At 44.5% G+C, this 20,705-nt stretch overlaps 2 protein-coding genes across 2 annotated transcripts in view; one reads left to right on the forward strand and one right to left on the reverse strand.

Moving 5' to 3' along the window:
* The window catches only part of LOC126281361 (semaphorin-2A-like), a 2,101,799-nt gene that overhangs the window by 171,282 nt on the left and 1,909,812 nt on the right, over positions 1–20,705 (forward strand). The window lies entirely within an intron of this gene.
* The window catches only part of LOC126282320 (uncharacterized), a 148,073-nt gene continuing 140,751 nt past the window's right edge, over positions 13,384–20,705 (reverse strand). The window contains exon 3 of the mRNA XM_049981976.1: positions 13,384–13,593. Within this exon, the coding sequence (XP_049837933.1) occupies positions 13,384–13,593 (210 nt within the window). The remainder of the gene's footprint in view (positions 13,594–20,705) is intronic.

Raw genomic sequence — 20,705 nt, forward strand, 5'->3', positions numbered from 1 at the left:
CTTTGCTGCCTACTTGACGGTATTGGCTACTTCTGCCCACAACTCATGTGGACTTCTCTCTTCTGAATATAATACATTAAATCTGTCTAGGACTTCTACTATGTAACCAAAGAGTATGATCTTAAGGTCGTATCTACAAGATGGAACAGCTTTTGCTACTTTCCTCAGTTTCAGCCGAAATTTGGCAAATAAGAGCTCGTGATCTGATCCTCAATCAGCTCCAGGTCATGTTGTAGTTCACTGAACCACTCTTTTTCACATCTGATTACAAAGTGTGTAATCTATTTGATCAGGGGGGTTGGCTGTCTGGCGAAGTCCAAGTATATAGGCGTCGTTTGGGTAGCTGGGCAGTATGTTAGTAATAACCAACGAATTGTCTTGGCAGAATTCTAGGAATCTCTGCCCTGCTTCATTTGTTGTATCAAGACTAAATTTTCCCGTTACAACCTCTACAATTTGATTTCCCACTTTCGCGTTCCAATCTTCAACCATGAAGACGACCTCGTGTTTTGGTGTCGACAGCAGTAATTCTTGTAAATCTTCACAGAACTGGTCAATGAATTCCTTTCCAGCATCAGTGGTTGGCACATAAACTTGAATGGCTGTGATAATAAGGGGCTTACCTGGAAATCTGATGGACATCGTTCTATCGCTTCGTAGAATGGTTCACACGCTGACACTTGTTGATGGCCCAGCATTGAAATCTGGAGGAATTTGAAGGAGGGTTGCAATTCTGTCACGTTGAACGATACTCTTCTTTCACGACCTAGTCCCAAAAAGATGAAGTCGATTTTACAATTTCGGCATTCTCACGGGCGGACGTAAATAACGTAGAAGAAGACCTAGAAGCCGGCCGCGGTGGTCTAGCGGTTCTAGGCGCTCAGTCCGGAACCGTGCGACTGCTACGGTCGCAGGTAGGAATCCTGCCTCGGGCATGGATGTGTGTGATGTCGTTAGGTTTAAGTAGTTCTAAGTTCTAGGGGACTGATGACCACAGATGTTAAGTCCCATAGTCCTTAGAGCCATTTAAACCATTTTTGAAGACCTAGAAAGATTTAAACATATGGGTATCTTGCCATGTATGGGAAACCAGTCATTAAAAAAATAAGGTGTTCTTAACAAACACAAAGCTAAGGTGGGTTTTGCCGTTCACCGAAAACAAGAACAATTTTAAATTCTGTCAGATATTACTTGATCCTCCGCAAGACTGAAGTCTACAATATCTCCTGCGAACGTGGCCTTCCGTGCATTCGGGAACCACTCGTATAATCTAGAAAACATGCGTGGAGCACTGTAGAAACACCGGGCTTTTACAGCCGAACAAATCAGCGTCGATACTGGTCACGCCCTGCGGTACGAAAACATCGGAATTCTAGCGTGGTCTCCCTGTTTTCATGACTCGGTGGTGAAAGAATCAACTGAAATTTGTTTGGTGAAGGACTTAATTAACAAATATAGCTGTTTCAACATAGACAAATTATAACATCCAGCGCTTTCTTTAATTAACTTGTAACGAAGTCGTTACAGTGCAGCAAATAACTGCAATTCGATATCCCAGCATAGTTCGACCTCGCAGTCACAGATTCAGTTTATCCTATACTCTTCGCAGCTGATCAGCCTTTCTAGTACTTGTGTTCTCTGTTGTTTAAAACGGCCGAACAAGAATTATTGAGCACTGCGCTCAGAAGGTGGCCTGATGACATGCAGCCTAAATACGAGGGTGACTCAAATGTAAACCTTAAATTTGTAATAACAAGTCTAAATTTCGCGCCGTTGTCCTGTAAATTGGTGAGCGTGCTACAAACAGCGTGCAGAATGGCCTGTAGGTGGCAGCACAGTGAAGATGCACACATACCGTCGCAGTATCAGTATAAAGATGGCCGCCCCACTTGCGAATTACACCAGGGAAGAACAGCGTTCTTTTATTCGGTTTTTGCGTAGTGAAGGTGTGAAACCTATTGAAATTCATCGACAAATGAAGGTTCAAGGCGGTGATGCATGTTTGTCACAGCAGCAAGTCTACGAATGGAGTAGGAAGTTCGCAAATGGTGTGACTTCAGGTGAAGATGGTCCTCGTCCAGGTGAGGCACGAGGAGTTGTGACTCCACAGAACACTGCAGCAGTTGAAGCCATAGTGAAGGAAAACCGCCGACTGACAGTGAATGACATTGCGGCATGTTTACCGATTACTCATGGGTCAGCACACCACATTGTGCATGATGTGCTGAAGTTTCTCAAAGTGTCTGCATGATGAGTACCACGACAGCTGACTCCTGAAATGAGAGAACGATCTGTTGATGCTTGTGAAGAACTTCTTCGGCGCTTTGACTGGGACGAAACTTGGGTTCACTTCCACCAACCGGAAACGAAGAGAGCGAGCAAGGAATGGCGCCATTCCTAACCACCAAAACCAAAGAAGTTTCAAACAGAACCATCAGCAGGGAAGGTTTTGTTGACTCTCTTTTGGGACGAAAAAGGAGTCATTTTGGAACATTACATGCCTAGAGGGACCACTGTCACCAGTGCATCATACACAGATATCCTAAACAATCATCTGCGGCCTGCAATCAAATCAAAGCGACGTGGATAGCTGTCAGCAGGTGTGCTTTTGCAACATGACAACGCAAGGCCACACACTGCCCGTACAACAGTTGCAACAATCACATACCTGCATTTTGAGTGTCTTCCTCATCCACCATAGTCACCAGACCTTGCTCCAAGTGATTTCCATATGTTTGGACCACTCAGAGGCGCAATGGGAGGAAATAAGTTCCGGTCTGATGCAGAGGTACGCCACGCGGTGCACGAGTGGTTGCGCGGACTACCAAAAGAATTTTTTTCTGAAGGAATTTATGCACTTTGTAAGTGCTGGAGGACTTGGGTTGAGCGTGGGGGAGATTATGTTGAAAAGTGATACAGCTTTGTACCACTTGTGCACAAGAAATAATATTTAAGGTTTTCATTTGACTCACCCTCTTATTGGAACAACAAGCTATAACCCGTAACTAAGAATCACATGTGCTTGGTATTTAATTGGTGTAGTATTGGTAAGTGAAGACACCCTAGTGTCAGAGGGTAAAGCAGCGTTGCGCCCAGTACTCTATTCCCAATATTCTGAATCTAACGGATGGATTAAAATTTCTTCGTCATGCGAGAAACATCGTTACCTGTAATCAGATTCCTGCAGACGCGCAATATATTATGTACGTGCAGCGCTCCGCCAGAACGTAAAAGCACTCGCAAAAGATGAGTAACACGGATAACGACGGGAATGTGGATTTCGCCGATCGCTTTTGCGGTCTCCACTGGCCGAGTTTCTTTGAAGTGCGGGCATTCCCGTCACGCACTGCGTCACCGAAGCCCGTGTTGTGCCGCCGCCGCTCACGCACGCCATCTGCCCGGAGCGCAGTCATTTTAATGAACACTTTGATGTGGCCGCCGGGCGCACGGCGGAAATTAACCCAGGAGAGGGCCGCAGGTGGAGATCAAAGAGGGCGACGAGTGAGTGGGCTCGCAACGGGCGCGCGCGCGCACATGCGTAGTGGGTGTGTGAGAGGCCGGATGCATCCGTGCAAGCAGACAAGCGAAAACACTAACGCGCGAGTCCGGCGGGTGGGGGCAGACACACGCTCGGCCATTTCGCTCTGCGCTGGCGGCTCAAGATGATCCCGTCGACGGACCGCTCAGTGTTCTCAAGGAGGGAGGGCGTTGAGGGGGAAGGAAACTCGAAAACATGTTTACCATTAGCGGACATTGTGCCTCCTCCGCGGAGGAAGCAGCTATTAAAGCGGGCGGGCGCATGTATCAAGATGAAAGGCGCCGTGGGCAATAATTCTTAGGCGCCCAAATTACCGCTCATCAGAGGCGACGTACTTCACCCGTCCGTCTTTTGCCTGACTTTTTTTTGTAAATTCAGAATTTTTTTTCCCCGCCGGCACTTTACCGGCACAAAATGGCCCTTTGGTGCCCCCTTACTCTGATGTGGCAATTTTCAGAGTCTCTCCCATTACTTTAGCTGTTTCACGAGCTCGAAGGGCTTAGGTAGTATTCAAGACTTAACATATTCCCCGTAGAATGACATTTTCTGCCAGCGAAATAAAAAGGAAACTGCAACGCCAGGGAGGGGCTGCAAAAATGCAAGTGAGTATGGAGGACATGGCAGATAGTGGATAACACAAATTTGTGTGTGTGTCCACTTTCGAACGAACTTCAGAATACAGCATACCCCCCCCCCCCCTATTTGCTACAATATTACTGTTCTAAGCATTTTATCAGGCGCGCGAGGTGTGTAATTTATCTAGTGATGGATTTCATATAATATGCAGTTTGAGAACTATAGTTGATTACTGACCTTCGCATGGGTGCGGTGTATCAGACTGATCACACCGCTTATTTACTTGATTTCTTTACATTAAATTGCATTAATTAAACTCATCACGAATGACAAAAATCTCAAAATATGACATAAGGGCACAACACCAACAGAGATGTTAATTATTCACATGTCTCGTCATCACTGTTGGATTGTGGTAACAAAAGAGGAATATTTAATTTTACTGCAGTCAGAGCAACAAGTTTTAATGTGCATCAAAGAGATCGGAATTTTTTGACAATATTTTGTCTGCCTTTCCTTCGCTGGGCGGTCACTATATGAAAGGCTTATTTCAATAGAGGTACAACTCAAGTCCATTTTTATTCATTGTGAGATACAGAGTCCTAAAGTTAAATGAGAGCTGAAAAATCTGCAGATGAGATACCAGAAATATTCAAGCATATGGCTTCTTGCTAGAGATGAACCTTTCTTTCGGTTAGTTTGAATCATTAATTGCAGAAGCATTATAGGCAGAAAAGTGGATGTAATGGACTTGTACCACCATTGAAATAAGCCCTTCATACGTATTTTTTTTCTCGGGACCCCAGTTCCATATCGTTCATTTCTTCTTTCGTCTTCTAATTCTCAGTCACATGTTAGACTACAACGTTTCAGTCTCAATTCCTGAAGTGGTCAAACTTCTTCGAACCAAATGAGGCAAAACTAACACATGAGATGATCGTCGCTTCAGGGATACTTTCCCCGCTGATACAGTTTTAATTGTTGCCAAAACAAGTTACTTCTGCATTCATTAGTGTCGATTCTATCTTTGATACCAGCACAGAATTTTTCAGTTTTGCTCCTGTTTATCTCCGATGTCAGCATCTTTTGAATTACTCTCATGAAAGCTTGATTTCACTCACTTCCATATTTTGGAGACGTAGGGAACTAGAATGCAGCTTTTGCTGCAGACAGTAAAACAAAATTCAGGCAGCCTTTCCATTACCAGTTGTTAACTCCAGAGGACTCTCACGCCTGTCATTCTTTATACTTCCAATAAAAGAAATTTTCTTCTTCCAAACTCTTCTAGCAGGTATCGACTGGTAAAGCAGTCGTCTGAAGTACATTTATACCTGATTAATCACCATCTTCGTACAGTCGCAGAACAACGTCTGAAGGCTTATTGCTTACGTGGTAAAATCAAATGGCTCTGAGCACTATGGGACTTAACATCTGAGGTCATCAGTCCCCTAGGACTTAGAACTACTTAAACCTAACTAACCTAAGGACATCACACAAATACATGCCCCAGGCAGGATTCGAACCTGCGACCGTAGCGGTCACGCGGTTACAGACTGTAGCGCCTAGAACCGCACGGCCACACAGGCCGGCGTGGTAAAATCCTTCCGATTGCAACGCATCACTTATTTCCAAATTATACAGGTAAAAATATGCCTCAACGCCGTATCTGTTTCGTTTCCTGAGTATATATTGCTGAAAGCTGCGCTTCCACGACATCCGTCGCGGTTCTCGTCAGGTGTAACATCTCCTCCAAAGATGTGCGACTGCTGACAGTTCTGTACAAACATAGAAAGTGTTTCCATAATTGCTGTTATGTTATCTGTTCCCTTTCATCGCGAATTCCAAAATTGTCGCCGCGTGGGATTAGCCGAGCGGTCTTGGGCGCTGCAGTCATGAACTGTGCGGCTGGTCCCGGTGGAGGTTCAAGTCCTCCCCCGGGCATGGGTGTGTATGTTTGTCCTTAGGATAATTTAGGTTAAGTAGTGTGTAAGCTTAGGGACTGATGACCTTAGCAGTTAGGTCCTATAAGATTTCACATACATTTGAACATTCCAAAATTGTCAACCCTAATGCGACCCACTATGGTTCTGATACGGTTTATGTCTATTGCCAGGCGAAATTATTCAATTCCCGCCCAATGTGTTTATCATACATCCTGTTATTCCCCATTGTAGCACCACCAGATTTTAGTGAATGTTCAGTTTTTACATTTTAAGATGGTCATCTGCCTGTGACATCTATATATAATTCTTATTTTTATTTTACTTTATACAGGTGTTGGACACAAATACGGAAACACCACGAAACATGTAGGCTTTAACACAAATGCCGGCGCTAGCCTAGCCTGCAGGTTGCGCTACGCGTTGCAAGTGTCAGATATGATCATGTCAGAGCTAAGTGAATTAGAACATGGGTAAATTGTTGGTGCCCGTATGATGAATCCATCCATAACCAAGGGAGCCGAAGTGCTTGGTACTTCAAGAGGCGCTGTACCAGATATATTTTTACCGCATACGAGGAAAGTAGAAAATCATCATCGGATAAATGACCACGTGGACGAAAGTGAGCGTTGAGTGATCGTGACAGACGGTCATTGCAAAGGATTGTGAGAAGAAATAAGACAATGACAGCTGAAAAAGTCACCGCAGAGCTGAATGTCGCACTCGTGAATTTTGTCAGCAGCAAAACTATGCGAAAGAAGTTCCATAAGCAGGAGATGAGGGCGAGCTGGAATTCCAAAGTCGCGAATCAGTAATGTAAATGCCCATAACAGGAAAATGTGGTGCCGAACCCATAAAACCTTGTCTGTTGAGGAGTGGAAGTCCGACGAGACTTCTTGCACACTGTTTCCAACTTCTGACGGAGTCTGTGCCCGACGAGCCTAACAGTCAGGCCCAATATGACGGCTGATACACATCCCCAGAGCGGCAAGTTACGTGTTCATCTTTTCCAGGGTTTTCCTGGTAGAGTATTTCTTAAATTTCGCGTGTTTTTCTATTTAAGAGGTTTCATCTCCCGTTCGTAATAGTAAGTGTAAATTCAGGTAGTCTGTAGTGCAGTTTTCATATCTTCTGAACAGCCAACTACACAGCTCATTAACGCATCAGCGTCCATTGATGACACCCGAGGAGGGTAGCAAATTTCTGTCTGATTGTGTAGTTTCTTTCTTCAGCTAGTCTTGCTAGGATGGGTAGGGTGTATGTGGAGACAGGAGGAGATGCAGTTCGCGAACATTTGAATGCGCTTTTGGCTACGGTCATCCGCCTTCAGGGTGCTGCTTCGGTATGTAACGGCGGCGGAAAATCTGGTGCGTCGCATCGTACACGTCAGGTGCCTCTGGTTTAGCCCAAGAGCCCCGCTGCCAAGTCACCTCCTAGTATACACGATGCGGTGGATCCACCCTCACAGCAGGGTGAGTGGCGGAGGGCCACTGTGCAAGCTAGTCGTCCACTCTCATCTATTCGCCCTGTAGGAATGAGGTGGCCGTGCCTTCAGCTCAGGTCCATCCAGTGGGGCAGTGTATGTTTCCCAACATTGACGCTGCGTTCCAAGACGTCAGGGCACCTCTTCATGGAGTTCAATCGTACAGGACTGGTTTTGTGAGCTAGAGGACGAATTTTCGCATCTCCACTGGCCAGCGCAGTCGCCAGATCTCAATCGTGTTGAAGCATTTTGGTCGACTTTAGAAGATTTTGCAGGAAGAATTGCATACAGATCCCTGAGAAACCATACAGTACTTGGCTTTATCTTTTTGAACGTGATAGTCTTTCCTGCGCCATTTTACATAGGATAATGTGTCGTTTTTGGTGTTTCCGTATTTTTGTCCTGCCCGAGTATTTTTATTAAAAAAAGGATCGTTTACTGGTTCATTTTATTTAATATTATCAATGAAAAAATACTCTTATTAATTTAAAAAATTATGTAAATGTTCACTCATTCAGTTACATTGTTCCGTCTGTATGTATGCACGTGTATTCATAAAGACCTCGAAACCTTCCCGTCTCCTCTATATCCCTTTTCTTATGCAACCTTCCCTTCTACAATAACCTATGAAACCTTCCCTTAGGATTTCTGTCTCTTGCTTAATAACAAATGAAATCTTCCCTTTGAAATTAATACTCTTTCTCAACAATAGTAAGTGCAATCTTCGCATACAAATTTAATTGTTGCTTATTAAAAGTGATTTTCTGATTATTTCGACGAAATATACAATGTGTCGTCGTCGTCGCCGCCCTCAGTCGTTACCTGCAATAACCCAAAACTGTTTCTTACCTTTTTTACTGTCACTGGATCGCCATCTGACTGCTACATCGAACTGCGACATGAATATACTTACTCTGTTTTACTATACTCTAGTAGATGCTGGTGGGTTGTCATAATTAGTGGCTCTATTTATTACCAAAGCTGCAAAGTTCCACGTTGGTGGTTTTTGGGATGGATTATAATCAGTAATGCAATATTGCTGGCAAAAATTAATTATATTCTGAAAACGATTCTTCCAATATTTACTGTTGGTAATGAAATGATTTCACAAACGTTCAAATGGGACTTACTTTTTACAATAATCTTACAACTAGCATAGCGCAAAAATACCTTCAGTAGTCTTGAGTTCCTCAATAATAATAATAATAATAATAATAATAATAATAATATTAGTTCCTCTTATGATAATAGTTGGCTGATGTCTCTGTACATCCGTTTATAAGCTCTTGTAAATCATAGCTGGTGGCTGGTAGGCACACCGCTCCTCTCAACCTCTTGCTTCAAACCTGCTACCGACTCGCTTCACATCTCGCTTACTACTGACTTCCTACGAACGCTAAAGTGCGGTCTCTCCCGCCAACAATGCTTTCTGGTGCAGACAATCCCTGCTACCATTACAAAATGTATCAATGCGCAGTCTTTCCCGCTCTTTTCTTAAAATGTATCCATACGCGGTCTATCTACATCTACATCTACATCCATACTCCGCAAGCCACCTGACGGTGTGTGTCGGAGGGTACCCTGAGTACCTCTATCGGTTCTCCCTTCTATTCCAGTCTCGTATTGTACGTGGAAAGAAGGATTGTCGGTATGCTTCTGTGTGGGCTCTAATCTCTCTGATTTTATCCTCATGGTCTCTTCGCGAGATATACGTAGGAGGGAGCAATATACTGCTTGACTCTTCGGTGAAGGTATGTTCTCGAAACTTTAACAAAAGCCCGTACCGAGCTACTGAGCGTCTCTCCTGCAGAGTCTTCCACTGGAGTTTATCTATCATCTCCGTAACGCTTTCGCAATTACTAAATGATCCTGTAACGAAGCGCGCTGCTCTCCGTTGGATCTTCTCTATCTCTTCTATCAACCCTACCTGGTGCGGATCCCACACTGCTGAGCAGTATTCAAGCATTGGGCGAACAAGCGTACTGTAACCTACTTCCTTTGTTGTCGGATTGCATTTCCTTAAGATTCTTCCAATGAATCTCAGTCTGGCATCTGCTTTACCGACGATCAACTTTATATGATCATTCCATTTTAAATCACTCCTAATGAGTACTCCCAGATAATTTATGGAATTAACTACTTCCAGTTGCTGACCTGCTATTTTGTAGCTAAATGATAAGGGACCTATCTTTCTATGTATTCGCATCACATTACACTTGTCTACATTGAGATTCAATTGCCATTCCGTGCACCATGCGTCAATTCGCTGCAGATCCTCCTGCATTTCAGTACAATTTTCCATTGTTGCAACCTCTCGATACACCACAGCATCATCTGCAAAAAGCCTCAGTGAACTTCCGATGTCATCCACCAGGTCATTTATGTATATTGTGAATAGCAACGGTCCTATGACACTCCCCTGGGGCACACCTGAAATCACTCTTACTTCGGAAGACTTCTCTCCATTGAGAATGACATGCTGCGTTCTGTTATCTAGGAACTCCTCTATCCAATCACACAATTGATCTGATAGTCCGTATGCTCTTACTTTGTTCATTAAACGACTGTGGGGAACTGTGTCAAACGCCTTGCGGAAGTCAAGAAACACGGCATCTACCTGGGAACCCGTGTCTAAGGCCCTCTGAGTCTCGTGGACGAATAGCGAGAGCTGGGTTTCACACGACCGTCTTTTTCGAAACCCATGCTGATTCCTACAGAGTAGATTTCTAGTCTCCAGAAAAGACATTATACTCGAACATAATACGTGTTCCAAAATTCTACAACTGATCGACGTTAGAGATATAGGTCTATAGTTCTGCACATCTGTTTGACGTCCCTTCTTGAAAACGGGGATGACCTGTGCCCTTTTCCAATCCTTTGGAACGCTTCGCTCTATCCCGCCCTTTTTAAAATTATATCAATATGCGGTCTCTCCCGTCAACAATACTTTGGTTCAGACATTTCCTGCTACCACAATTATTTCCAAAATGACAAATATTAATTATTCCTATTTAATCCTATTAATAAAATATAAACATCTTTCATAAATTGTGGTTTGACAATAGACAATAGAAATATAAACGTCTTACAACCCCCACGGTTCCAGAAGACGTCTTCGCGAGAACCACAGGACATACAGAAAAATCTGTGGATAGTACGTCTCACCAAGTCTCGATTCACTATACGCACCATGGCATTGCTACAGGTCGCTCCCCTGTAGGACATGCGTGTCAGTGCATGTAAGCAAATCGAACGCACCGTCTATCCTCTATCGCATCGAATTACTTTACGCCTGCAAACAGCTAACGCCGTGCGCAGATATCCTAAGCGGGTTGCTATCGTAGCGTCTTACAGCAGCAGTAAATTCAAGAAATTGCACGTGCTTTCCCAATTGTACTGGCGACTGGCGCATCACAAAATATGCCCTTACCGGTTCCTTTAATGTGAATTAAAAAAAGAAAGATGCTGCACTGATACGCATATTTTTTGTGTAGTTTCTGCGTAGTCATCTTCCGACAGTACAGAGTTATTTATGGATAACCGTGTATTTTAAATCTTTTGGGTGAATAGTGGTTTGTTTGTATTGTTGACAGTCTGGGTTGAAACAGCAGAAAAAAATGTATTTCCATTACGAACTGCCATGTCATAGCATTTTCTTACGTCACGCAAGTAGTTGCGGGCACGGAAAGTATGTCAGTATTAAATACACTGAGGTGAAAAAAGTCATGGCACACCTCCTAATGTCGTGTCGCGCCTCCTTTTTCCCGCCACAGTGCAGCAGCTCCACATGGCATTGGACTTAACAAGTCGCTGGAGGCCCCTCCAGGAATAGTAAGCGATGGTGCCTGTATAGTTGTCCGCCACTGCGAAAGTGTAGCCTGTGCAGTATTTTGTGCACGAACTGACATGTACGATGGGATTCATGTCGGACAACCTGGGTGGCGAAGTTATTCGCTCGAACTGCCGAGAATGTTTTTCAAATCAATCGCAAACCTTTGTGGCCTGGTAACATGGCGCATCATCATAAAAGTTCAGTCATTGTTTGGGAGCATGAAGTCCATGAACGACTACAAATTATCTCCAAGTAGCCGAATATAACTATTTCCAGACAACGATCAGACCAGAGAACTCAGTCTATTCCATGTAAACACCATTGTGGAGCCACCATCAGCTTGCACAGTGTCTCGTTGACAATCTGGAACCATGGCTTCGTGGGGTCCGCGGCACACCTGAACCCTACAACCACCTCTTATCAACTAAAACCAGGTTTCATCTGACCAAGCCACAGTTTTCCAGTCGTCTTGCGTCCATCTGGTATGGTCACGGTCCCTCATTAGCGTTTTACAGCATTAAAATTGCTACACCAAGAAGAAATGCAGATGACAAACGGGTAATCATTGGACAAATATATTATACTAGAAGTGACATGTGATTACATTTTCACGCAATTTGGGTGCATAGATCTTGACAAATCAGTACCCAGAACAACCACCTCAGGCCGTAATAACGGCCTTGATACGCCTGGGCATTGTGTCAAACAGAGCTTGGATGGCGTGTACAAGTACAGCTGCCCATGCAGCTTCAACAAGATACCAAAGTTCATCAAGAGTAGTGAGTGTCGTTTTTTAAAGAGCCAGTTGCTCGGCCACCATTGATCAGACGTTTTCAGTTGGTGCGAGATCTGGAGAATGTGGTGGCCAGGACAGCAGTCGAACATTTTCTGTATCCGGAAAGGCCCGTACAGGACCTGCAATATGCGGTCGTGCATTATTCTACTGAAATGTAGAGTTTCGCAGGAATCGAATGAAGAGTAGAGCCACGGGTCGCAACACATCTGATATGAAACGTCTAATGTTCAAAGTGCCGTCAATGCGAACAAGAGGTGACCGAGACGTGTAACCAATGGCACCCCATACCATCACGATTGGTGATAGACCAGTATGGTGATGACAAATAAACGCTTCCAGTGTGCGTTCACCGCGATGTCGCCAAACACGGATGCGACCATCATAATGCTGTATACAGAACCTGGATTCATCCGAAAAAATGATGTTTTGCCATTCGTGCACCCAGGTTCGTCGTTGAGTACACCATCGCAGGCGCTCCTGTCTCTGATGCAGCGTCAAGGGTAACCGCAGCCACGGTCTCCGAACTGATAGTCCATGCTGCTGCAAACGTTGTCGAACTGTTCGTGCAAGTGGTTGTTGTCTTGCAAACGTCCCCATCTGTTGACTCTGGGATCGAGACGTGGCTGTACGATCCGTTACAGCCATGTGGATAAGATGCCTGTCATCTCGACTGCTTATGATACGAGGCTTTTGGGATCCAGCACGGCGTTCCGTATTAGCCTCTTGAACCCACCGATTCCATGTTATGCTAACAGTCATTGGATCTCGACCGACGCAAGCAATGTCGCGATACGATAAACCGCAATCGCGATATGCTACAATCCGACCTTTATCAAAGTCGGAAACGTGATGGTACGCATTTCTCCTCCTTACACGAGGCATCACAACACAGTTTCACCGGTCAACGCCGGTCAACCGCTGTTTTTGTATGAGGAATCGGTTGGAAACTTTCCTCATGTCAGCACGTTGTAGGTGTCACCACCGGCGCCAACCTTGTGTGAATGCTGTGAAAAGCTAATAATTTGTATATCACAGCATCTTCTTCCTGTTTCGCGCCTGTAGCACGTCATCTTCGGGGTGTAGCAATTTTAATGGCCAGTAGTGTATATGTGCGGAGCGCTATCCCATGACTTTTGGCACATCAGTGCAGTACAGTAGAGGAAGCGGCTGTTTGTGGAGTCAAACTTGTGCGACGAAGTCAGTAGACGACGTAGTAACTTAGGCCTCCTGCGGAGCGTCCGAAGAAGCAACAGCCGGCAGTGCGGAGGCAGGAAGAGGCGGCGGGTGGCGACAGCGAGCGCCTAATGCCGGGATGCGTGCCGCGTTGCCAGGCAACTGGGGCGCCGCGGATGAATGATGCATGGCGCGCAGCCGGCAGCCTGCTAGGCCGGCAGGCGGCTTCCTTTTGTTCTGCGCCGCGGCTCGCGGCTGCAGGCACCGGGCTCACAGTCCGCCCCCGCCACTCTCGCTCTGGCAGAGCTGAAAGCGTCCGAGGGGCGGGACGCAGCAGGGCGGGATGCTACTTGCGCCTAAGCTGCTGCCCTAGCCTACACTTTCTCCAGCAGACCCCCACGTGTTCCAAGTATTTGATCTCCTCCCTCTACCCACAATTACACCTCGACCGATGGTACACGCAAGGAAGTATCACGAACGTATGCAGGTCACCCATCGAATCATTATGACAAAACAAGATACACTGAGGTGACAAAAATCATGAGATAATCCCTAAGATCGCGTCGCACCTTCTATTCCACGGAGTAGTGCAGAATCCCGACTTAGCATAGACGCAACAGTTGCCCCTATTGCCGTCCATAATTGCGGGTCTTGCAGGATTTTGTGCACGAACTGACATCTCGATTACGACCCATAAATATTCAGAGGATTCATTTCGAGCTATATCGGTGGTCAGATCATTCGCTCGAATTGTCCGGAATGGCCGGCCGGAGTGGCCTAGCGGTTCTAGGCGCTACAGTCTGGAACCGCGCGACCTCTACGGTCACAGGTTCGGATCCTGCTCGGCCATGGATGTGTGTGATGTCCCTAGGTTAGTTAGGTTTAAGTAGTTCTAAGTTCTAGGGGACTGATGACCACTGCAGTTAAGTCCCATTAAGTCCGATAGTGCTCAGAGCCATTTGAATCCTTTTTTTTTTTTTTTTTTTTTTCAAACCAACTGCCAACAACTGTGGGCTGGGCCTGTGATACGTGATACAGCGCATAGTCATCCATCTACGTGATTACTCTGTTGTTGTTGTTGTTGTTGTTGTTGTTGTTGTTGTCTTCAGTCCTGAGACTGGTTTGATGCAGCTCTCCATGCTACCCTGTCCTGTGCAAGCTTCTTCATCTCCCAGTATCTACTGCAACCTACATCCTTCTGAATCTGCTTAGTGTATTCATCTCTTGGTCTCCATCTACGATTTTGATTACTCTGCTATTCACAATAAAGTGCCTGGCAGAGGGTTCAATGAATCAACCGTTCCAGTCTCGAACGGCACGCGGGAAAAATGAGCATGTAACCTCCTCACAGATAAAAATTATAGTAACCTCCAAACAGCAAAATATATATCATTCACATTTAGCGTAACCTACCAACAGATAAATTCCGTACCGTACCAATAATAAAATGTGACTAACCTCTAATAAAAAATGTGAGTCATATGTAACCTTTCAAAAATTAACTGTCTGTGAATTTAAACTGGTCAATTTGGACGTCAGCAATGCTGCCTCATGGCCCTGCAAGATCATACTGAATAAATTGAAAATTCTTACCTCAATAAGGTCGCCGGATAACGCGTATATATCTGCTCCTATAAGAAATTTTTCTGGCACAGCCCAGTGCATTGCTGGCCGATAGATTTGTCACCTATAAAAAGAAACAACTGATTTTTCTGTACAACAATCGAGATGACCATGGATTGGAGAAATTAGTAAATTCTTTAAATTGGGATGAATGATTGTCAAAAGTTAATTTTTATAAGAAAGATTATTATTAAGAAATTTTTTAAAAATATTTACGTGGGACTTGATATAACAATAGTACATATGCGCGAGGCTGCTTTTACCTTGTACTACATCGCTCGGGCACCGCCATCGCTTCCAACGACCGGCCCAGCCAACTCGATACACCAGACTGCACGCTACTACTTGCTCCTACTGCTACACAGTTCCTACTGCTGACAACACTGCTCTCTGGCCTGAGATTCTCTTATAGCTTACATATTGCAGGCAGCGCGTGAGCAATCCATCAAAATTACATCTGCTCGAGTGCGCTAGCAACACATTCCTTACTCGTGGACCTCTTACAAGCACTTAAATTTTTCTGTGCGAGCCCTGATTTCTCTTATTTTATCGTGATGATCGTTTCTCCCTCCCTCCCCTCTGCCTCCCTCACTCACAAAGCCTCCATCGTTGTGTGGGAACATGACGTCTATGAATGGCTGCAAATGGTCTCCGAACATCATCATTTCCAGTCACTGATCGGTTCAGTTGGACCAGAGAACCCAGTCCTTTTAATGTAAGCACAGCCCACACCCTTATGGAGCCACCATCAGCTTGCACAGTGCCTTGTTGACAACTTGGATCCATAGCTTCCTAAGATCTCCGCCATAATCAAATCCTACCATCAACTGTCTCCAACTGAAATCGGGACTCGACTGACCAGGACACGGTTTTCCAGTCGTCTAGCGTCCAACTGATATGGTCGCGACCTGAGGAGATGCGCTGCAGGCGATGTCGTATTGATAGCAAAAGCACTCGCGTCTGTAGTCTGATGCCATAGTCCATTAACGCCAAAATTTCGCCGCCTTGCTGTGACGGATACGTTCGTGGTACGTCACACAATGATTTCTGATTCATTTCACGCAGTGTTACTTGTCTGTTAGCACTAAGAACTCTACTCAAACGGCGCTGCTCTCGGTCGTTAAGTGAAGGCCGTCGGCCACTGTGTTGTCCGTGTTGAGAGGTACTGACTCAGATTTGGTATTCTGGGTACGCTCTTGACACTGTGTATATCTGAATATTGAATTCCTTAACGTTTCCGGAATGGAATGTCCCGCACGTCTAGTTCCAACTACTATTCCGCATTCGAAATCTGTTACTTACCGTCGTGCGTCCGTATTCACATCGGAAAAGATGTCACATGAATCACCTGATTACCAGTGACAGCTCCGCAAACGCACTGCCCTTTTACACCTAGGGTACGCGGTATTACCGCCATCCATGACTTTCCTCACCTCAGTGCACATACCTAACAGCAGATCCAGCAGGCACTATTAATGAAAAAGGGTTCGGATTCATGGATTATTGCGTGCTGTTTATGTATGACATTTTCTGTCTTTGAAATGAATAATTTTCTCTATAAATGCATAAATATGTGTAAACTGGAAGATACGGGACTGTGCGAAGGAATGTCTGATGCGTATGTCTACTAAGCTAAAAGGGTATGACGGAGCTGTGATTTCAGTATGTGAACCCACACATAGGGCAGGATGCTAGCAAGATTGTAGGCAAATTTTGGGAGCTTATTGCGAATGATAATGCAGAAAGGACGGTAGAAATGTGCAACCACAACGCTCTTAAGATGTGGAACGGCTTTTTTCAAGGCAAAGAGATTTATAAAAATACATGAATACATACAAAGATGTTTCACTGTGGTGTGCGTGCTGTAAGACCTTCGGTACACACACCATCAGATTATTTGACTTGTCGCTCTAACAAAGTAGGCGAGTGTCCGCAATATGTCTCGTGGTCTTATCGTGGCGTGTTTATCTTCTGCCGTTAGGTCAGACGATAGAAATGCCACTTGCACGCTTAGAGTAGCCGATTGACGGTGACCAACATTAAACAGAACTTGATTAATTTTCACACACATTTATTAAAATAATAAAAATCATAGATATTACGTAACTTGATTCTGGATGCTGTTTACAATTGACAATCTGAAGTGCCTTTGGTTTTGGTACGTTAATCTTATTCTCACATATCTCTGATACTTGAAAAAGTGTCTACACATTTATCTTCATTGCTGTGTACAGGAATATGGTAATCTAATTAGGCACAGACTAAAACTTGATTACAGACTGATGCAGACTGCTGCAGACAAATGCAGACAAACGCAGACTGACTAATCGGAGGTCTGTACACTCGTTATAATACCTCGCGCGTTCAGGTATCACTGCGCGAGTGTGATCCACGAGGACAAAAGGTTTCACGTTAGCAGCAATCTCATTGGCTGTGTGACATATTAATACGCGGACCGGTGGAAGGAGAATTTGGTCCGTCTCTAAGACAGCGCCATCTCGTAGTGCAGAGACGGACGAGCGCTGCGGCTACGCTGTTGTGCTTAGCGGGGTGCGCTCTATAGGGAAAGTTGTGTACGCGCTGACTACGCTGAACTATGTACACAACATACACTGTATAATTAATTACGCTATAGTGAAAGAAATAAAGCGCACAAAGCTGAAGGACTGTAGAGATTATAGCAGAGCAGAATTTGGATATGATCATTATCTGATTCGTTGTGCTCTTGGATTCTCCTTTCAAAAAATTAATATTTGACCAAAAGCTTTAATGAGAGTAGAGAGAAACTGGAGCGACCAAAGTAATAGTATGCAGAAGGGTCCTTCAACTGACTTCTTATACAAGCTTAGGTTGAGTGGGAAGCTATATCAAACTGGTGATTTGACAGTGGAAGTAGTGTATAAGGCAACTGTGAGAGAGCTAAACAAAGCGACCTATGAAAGTCTCGAAATGATTAGGAACGCGTACGGCAAATTTAAAAGTGATTGGTGGAATGATGATACTGCAGCAAAGGTGAAGGAGAAGGATGAGGCCTGCAACAGATGTTTCATGAGCAATAATGCTGATGACAGAAGCAGCTATGTAAGACTGACGGCAGAGACAAAGAAAGCAGTAATGAGAGCAAAAAATGCCGAGAAATTTAATAACTGCAGAGGAAATTCAAAGTCCAGAGAAGCATAGTTGGTGGTAAAACACCTAAAAACGAATGGCAGAAGTAGTATAACTTGAAGGTTATAAGTCTATATAGGTGGAAGACATATTATGATGAACCGTTTAGAGAAGATCGATCCGACTTTCAAACCATATGCTTGTTTGTAGGCAACGTAAATATCAGAAAAATTCAGGAGATGACAACAGTGGAGTTTCAGGAGACAGTTAAACAATGTATAATGTCACAGCAACAGGACGTGGAGATATTTATACTAGTTGTTAAAGGTCGGACCAAATGTATTATTCGAAAATTTCACGAAGCTATTTGATCACTGGCTCAGTGGATGGGAGATATCCGTGGAGTTCAAAGAAGGAGTCATCACGAACTTATTTAAAAACAGATGCTAGAATCACTGCAGAAATTATTGGGGCATCACAGTTCTAAGCACCCTATCGAGACAATATGGTACGACCCGCCAAACTAAAATTCAAATTAAGGAAGTAGAAGAACAGAGTGGCTTCTTAGTAAGTAGGTCTTGTATTGGTAATATCTGCCAAAGACGCAGGTGACTGAAAAGAGAGCGGCACATAACTTGGAGACACACGTGGTATTTATAGACTTGAAAAATTCCTGACATTGCCCGTCTTCTAGGATGTGAGAAACGATGAATATTTAAATATACATCAATGTCACGTACAAGTGGAGGGGGGGGGGGGCAGTATGTAGAGACCCTGACGGTCTTAAAGAAGGTGCAAATGAGCATTTGGGCAGTGGTATGCATGCTGTGTTGAAGTTGTGAAATTAGTATCACAGAAATTTAAGTTTAGCAGAGGAGTGAGACAAGGCTGCTGCTTAGTGCCTCCCCTCTTAAAAACGTTTTTGAACGAAGCACCGAATAACAGGAAGTGTAATAGGTGCCGATATCCTGTTCTCCTAAACGACCAGGTCATTTTCGACGAGGAAGATGATGATGTATACTATGTGTTAAAAAAGCTCAAAGAAGAATATGAGCAGTGGCGTAAGAAAATAAAATTCGATAAAAGATTAAATACTTTGTTGTCGGAAGTATTGGAAGAGATCTCGTTATGAGTGACAGATCTCTAGGAAAGCCCGCGTCTCGTGGTCGTGCGGTAGTGTTCTCGCTTCCCACGCCCGGGTTTCTGGGTTCGATTCCCGGCGAGATCAGGGATTTTCTCTGCCTCGTGATGGCTGGGTGTTGTGTGGTGTACTTAGGTTAGTTAGGTTTAAGTAGTTCTAAGTTCTAGGGGACTGATGACCATCGATGTTAAGTCCCATAGTGCTCAGAGCCATTTGAACCATCTCTAGTAAAGGTAAATATATAGGGACCATAATTTCGGGCAAGAGTGGAAGTAGCGAGGAAACAAAATACAAAATAAAAAGAGGAAATGTGGCTATTAAGCAGCTACACTCCATTGCCTGGAATGAAAATACGCCAAAAATTTGAAAAGGATTATGTACAAAGCTATAGTTGAGAGCATTGCTTGATATGGTGCTGAAGTGTGAGAAATCTCCAGGGTTAGTGAGAAGAAATTAAAGGTAATGGAAATAGAGTTTTCGAGACGAAGTTGTGAAGCAACCAAAACAGACAAAATAAGAAATGAAACGCTATGAAAACTGATGGTGGCTACCCAGGGATATTACAGACACAACTGAAAACAAACGACTAACATGGTATGGACATTTTAGAAGAATACCAAAGGAGGGGTGGGCTTCGAAAATGTGGCACTGGAGACATCCCCGGCACAATATAAGACGAAGCCTCCGGTTAGATTGGAGTGATGGAGTGAGGCGGGCGGTGCAGGGCAAAACTATGCAAGAAGAAGACTGGCAACACTGAAGCAGGTGGAAACTTGGGTGCTAGGGATGCCAAGTGGTGTAGAAAACTCGCAGAAAGAAAGAATAAAGTGACTGTTATGCTGGACTGTTCGTCTTCTGTGGGTGATTATCCATGGTGATTCTTATTAACGTCTGAAGGCCTCTAAAGCTAGACGACACTGAGACGAGTACTTTGATACAAGGCACATGGGGTAGCAAATGTAGGGAAATACCGGAAAAGTGTGCGATAAATGTTGAACATGTGACGTTTTGTGAAGCGGTTGGGGATGTTGATCCCATTCTCGCTGATATGGGACAGTGCTAAACATCGCTCCACTAGGCTCCTCTGTTTTCGTAAATATATACCGATTGATCGTAGTATTAGGTTGCCATTACCGAGTGCACGCCTTATCACATCAGATAATGCACGGACGAGTACAGAGTACGCCAGCGGAGTAGTGTGTCCCTCTGCTCTCCTACCGGCGATGGTAGGATCGACAAGTCCGCAACTCCACAGTAGGCTTTACGAGGTTATATTGTCTGATGAGCCAAAACATTATGACCACTTGGTTCATAGCATGTTGGTCCACGTATCAGACGCAGTGTAGCAGCGATTCTGCGTGTTACGGATTATACAAGCCGTGGCTGGTTTCCTCAGATATGTGGCACGTAATGTTTACGCACTAATCCTTCAATTCCCGTAAATTATGCCATTTGTGGGCGCGGAGCCGGCGACGGCGGCCGACAGCCGCAGACC

This window comes from Schistocerca gregaria, chromosome 7, assembly GCF_023897955.1.
Source record: "Schistocerca gregaria isolate iqSchGreg1 chromosome 7, iqSchGreg1.2, whole genome shotgun sequence".
Lineage (NCBI taxonomy): Eukaryota > Metazoa > Arthropoda > Insecta > Orthoptera > Acrididae > Schistocerca > Schistocerca gregaria.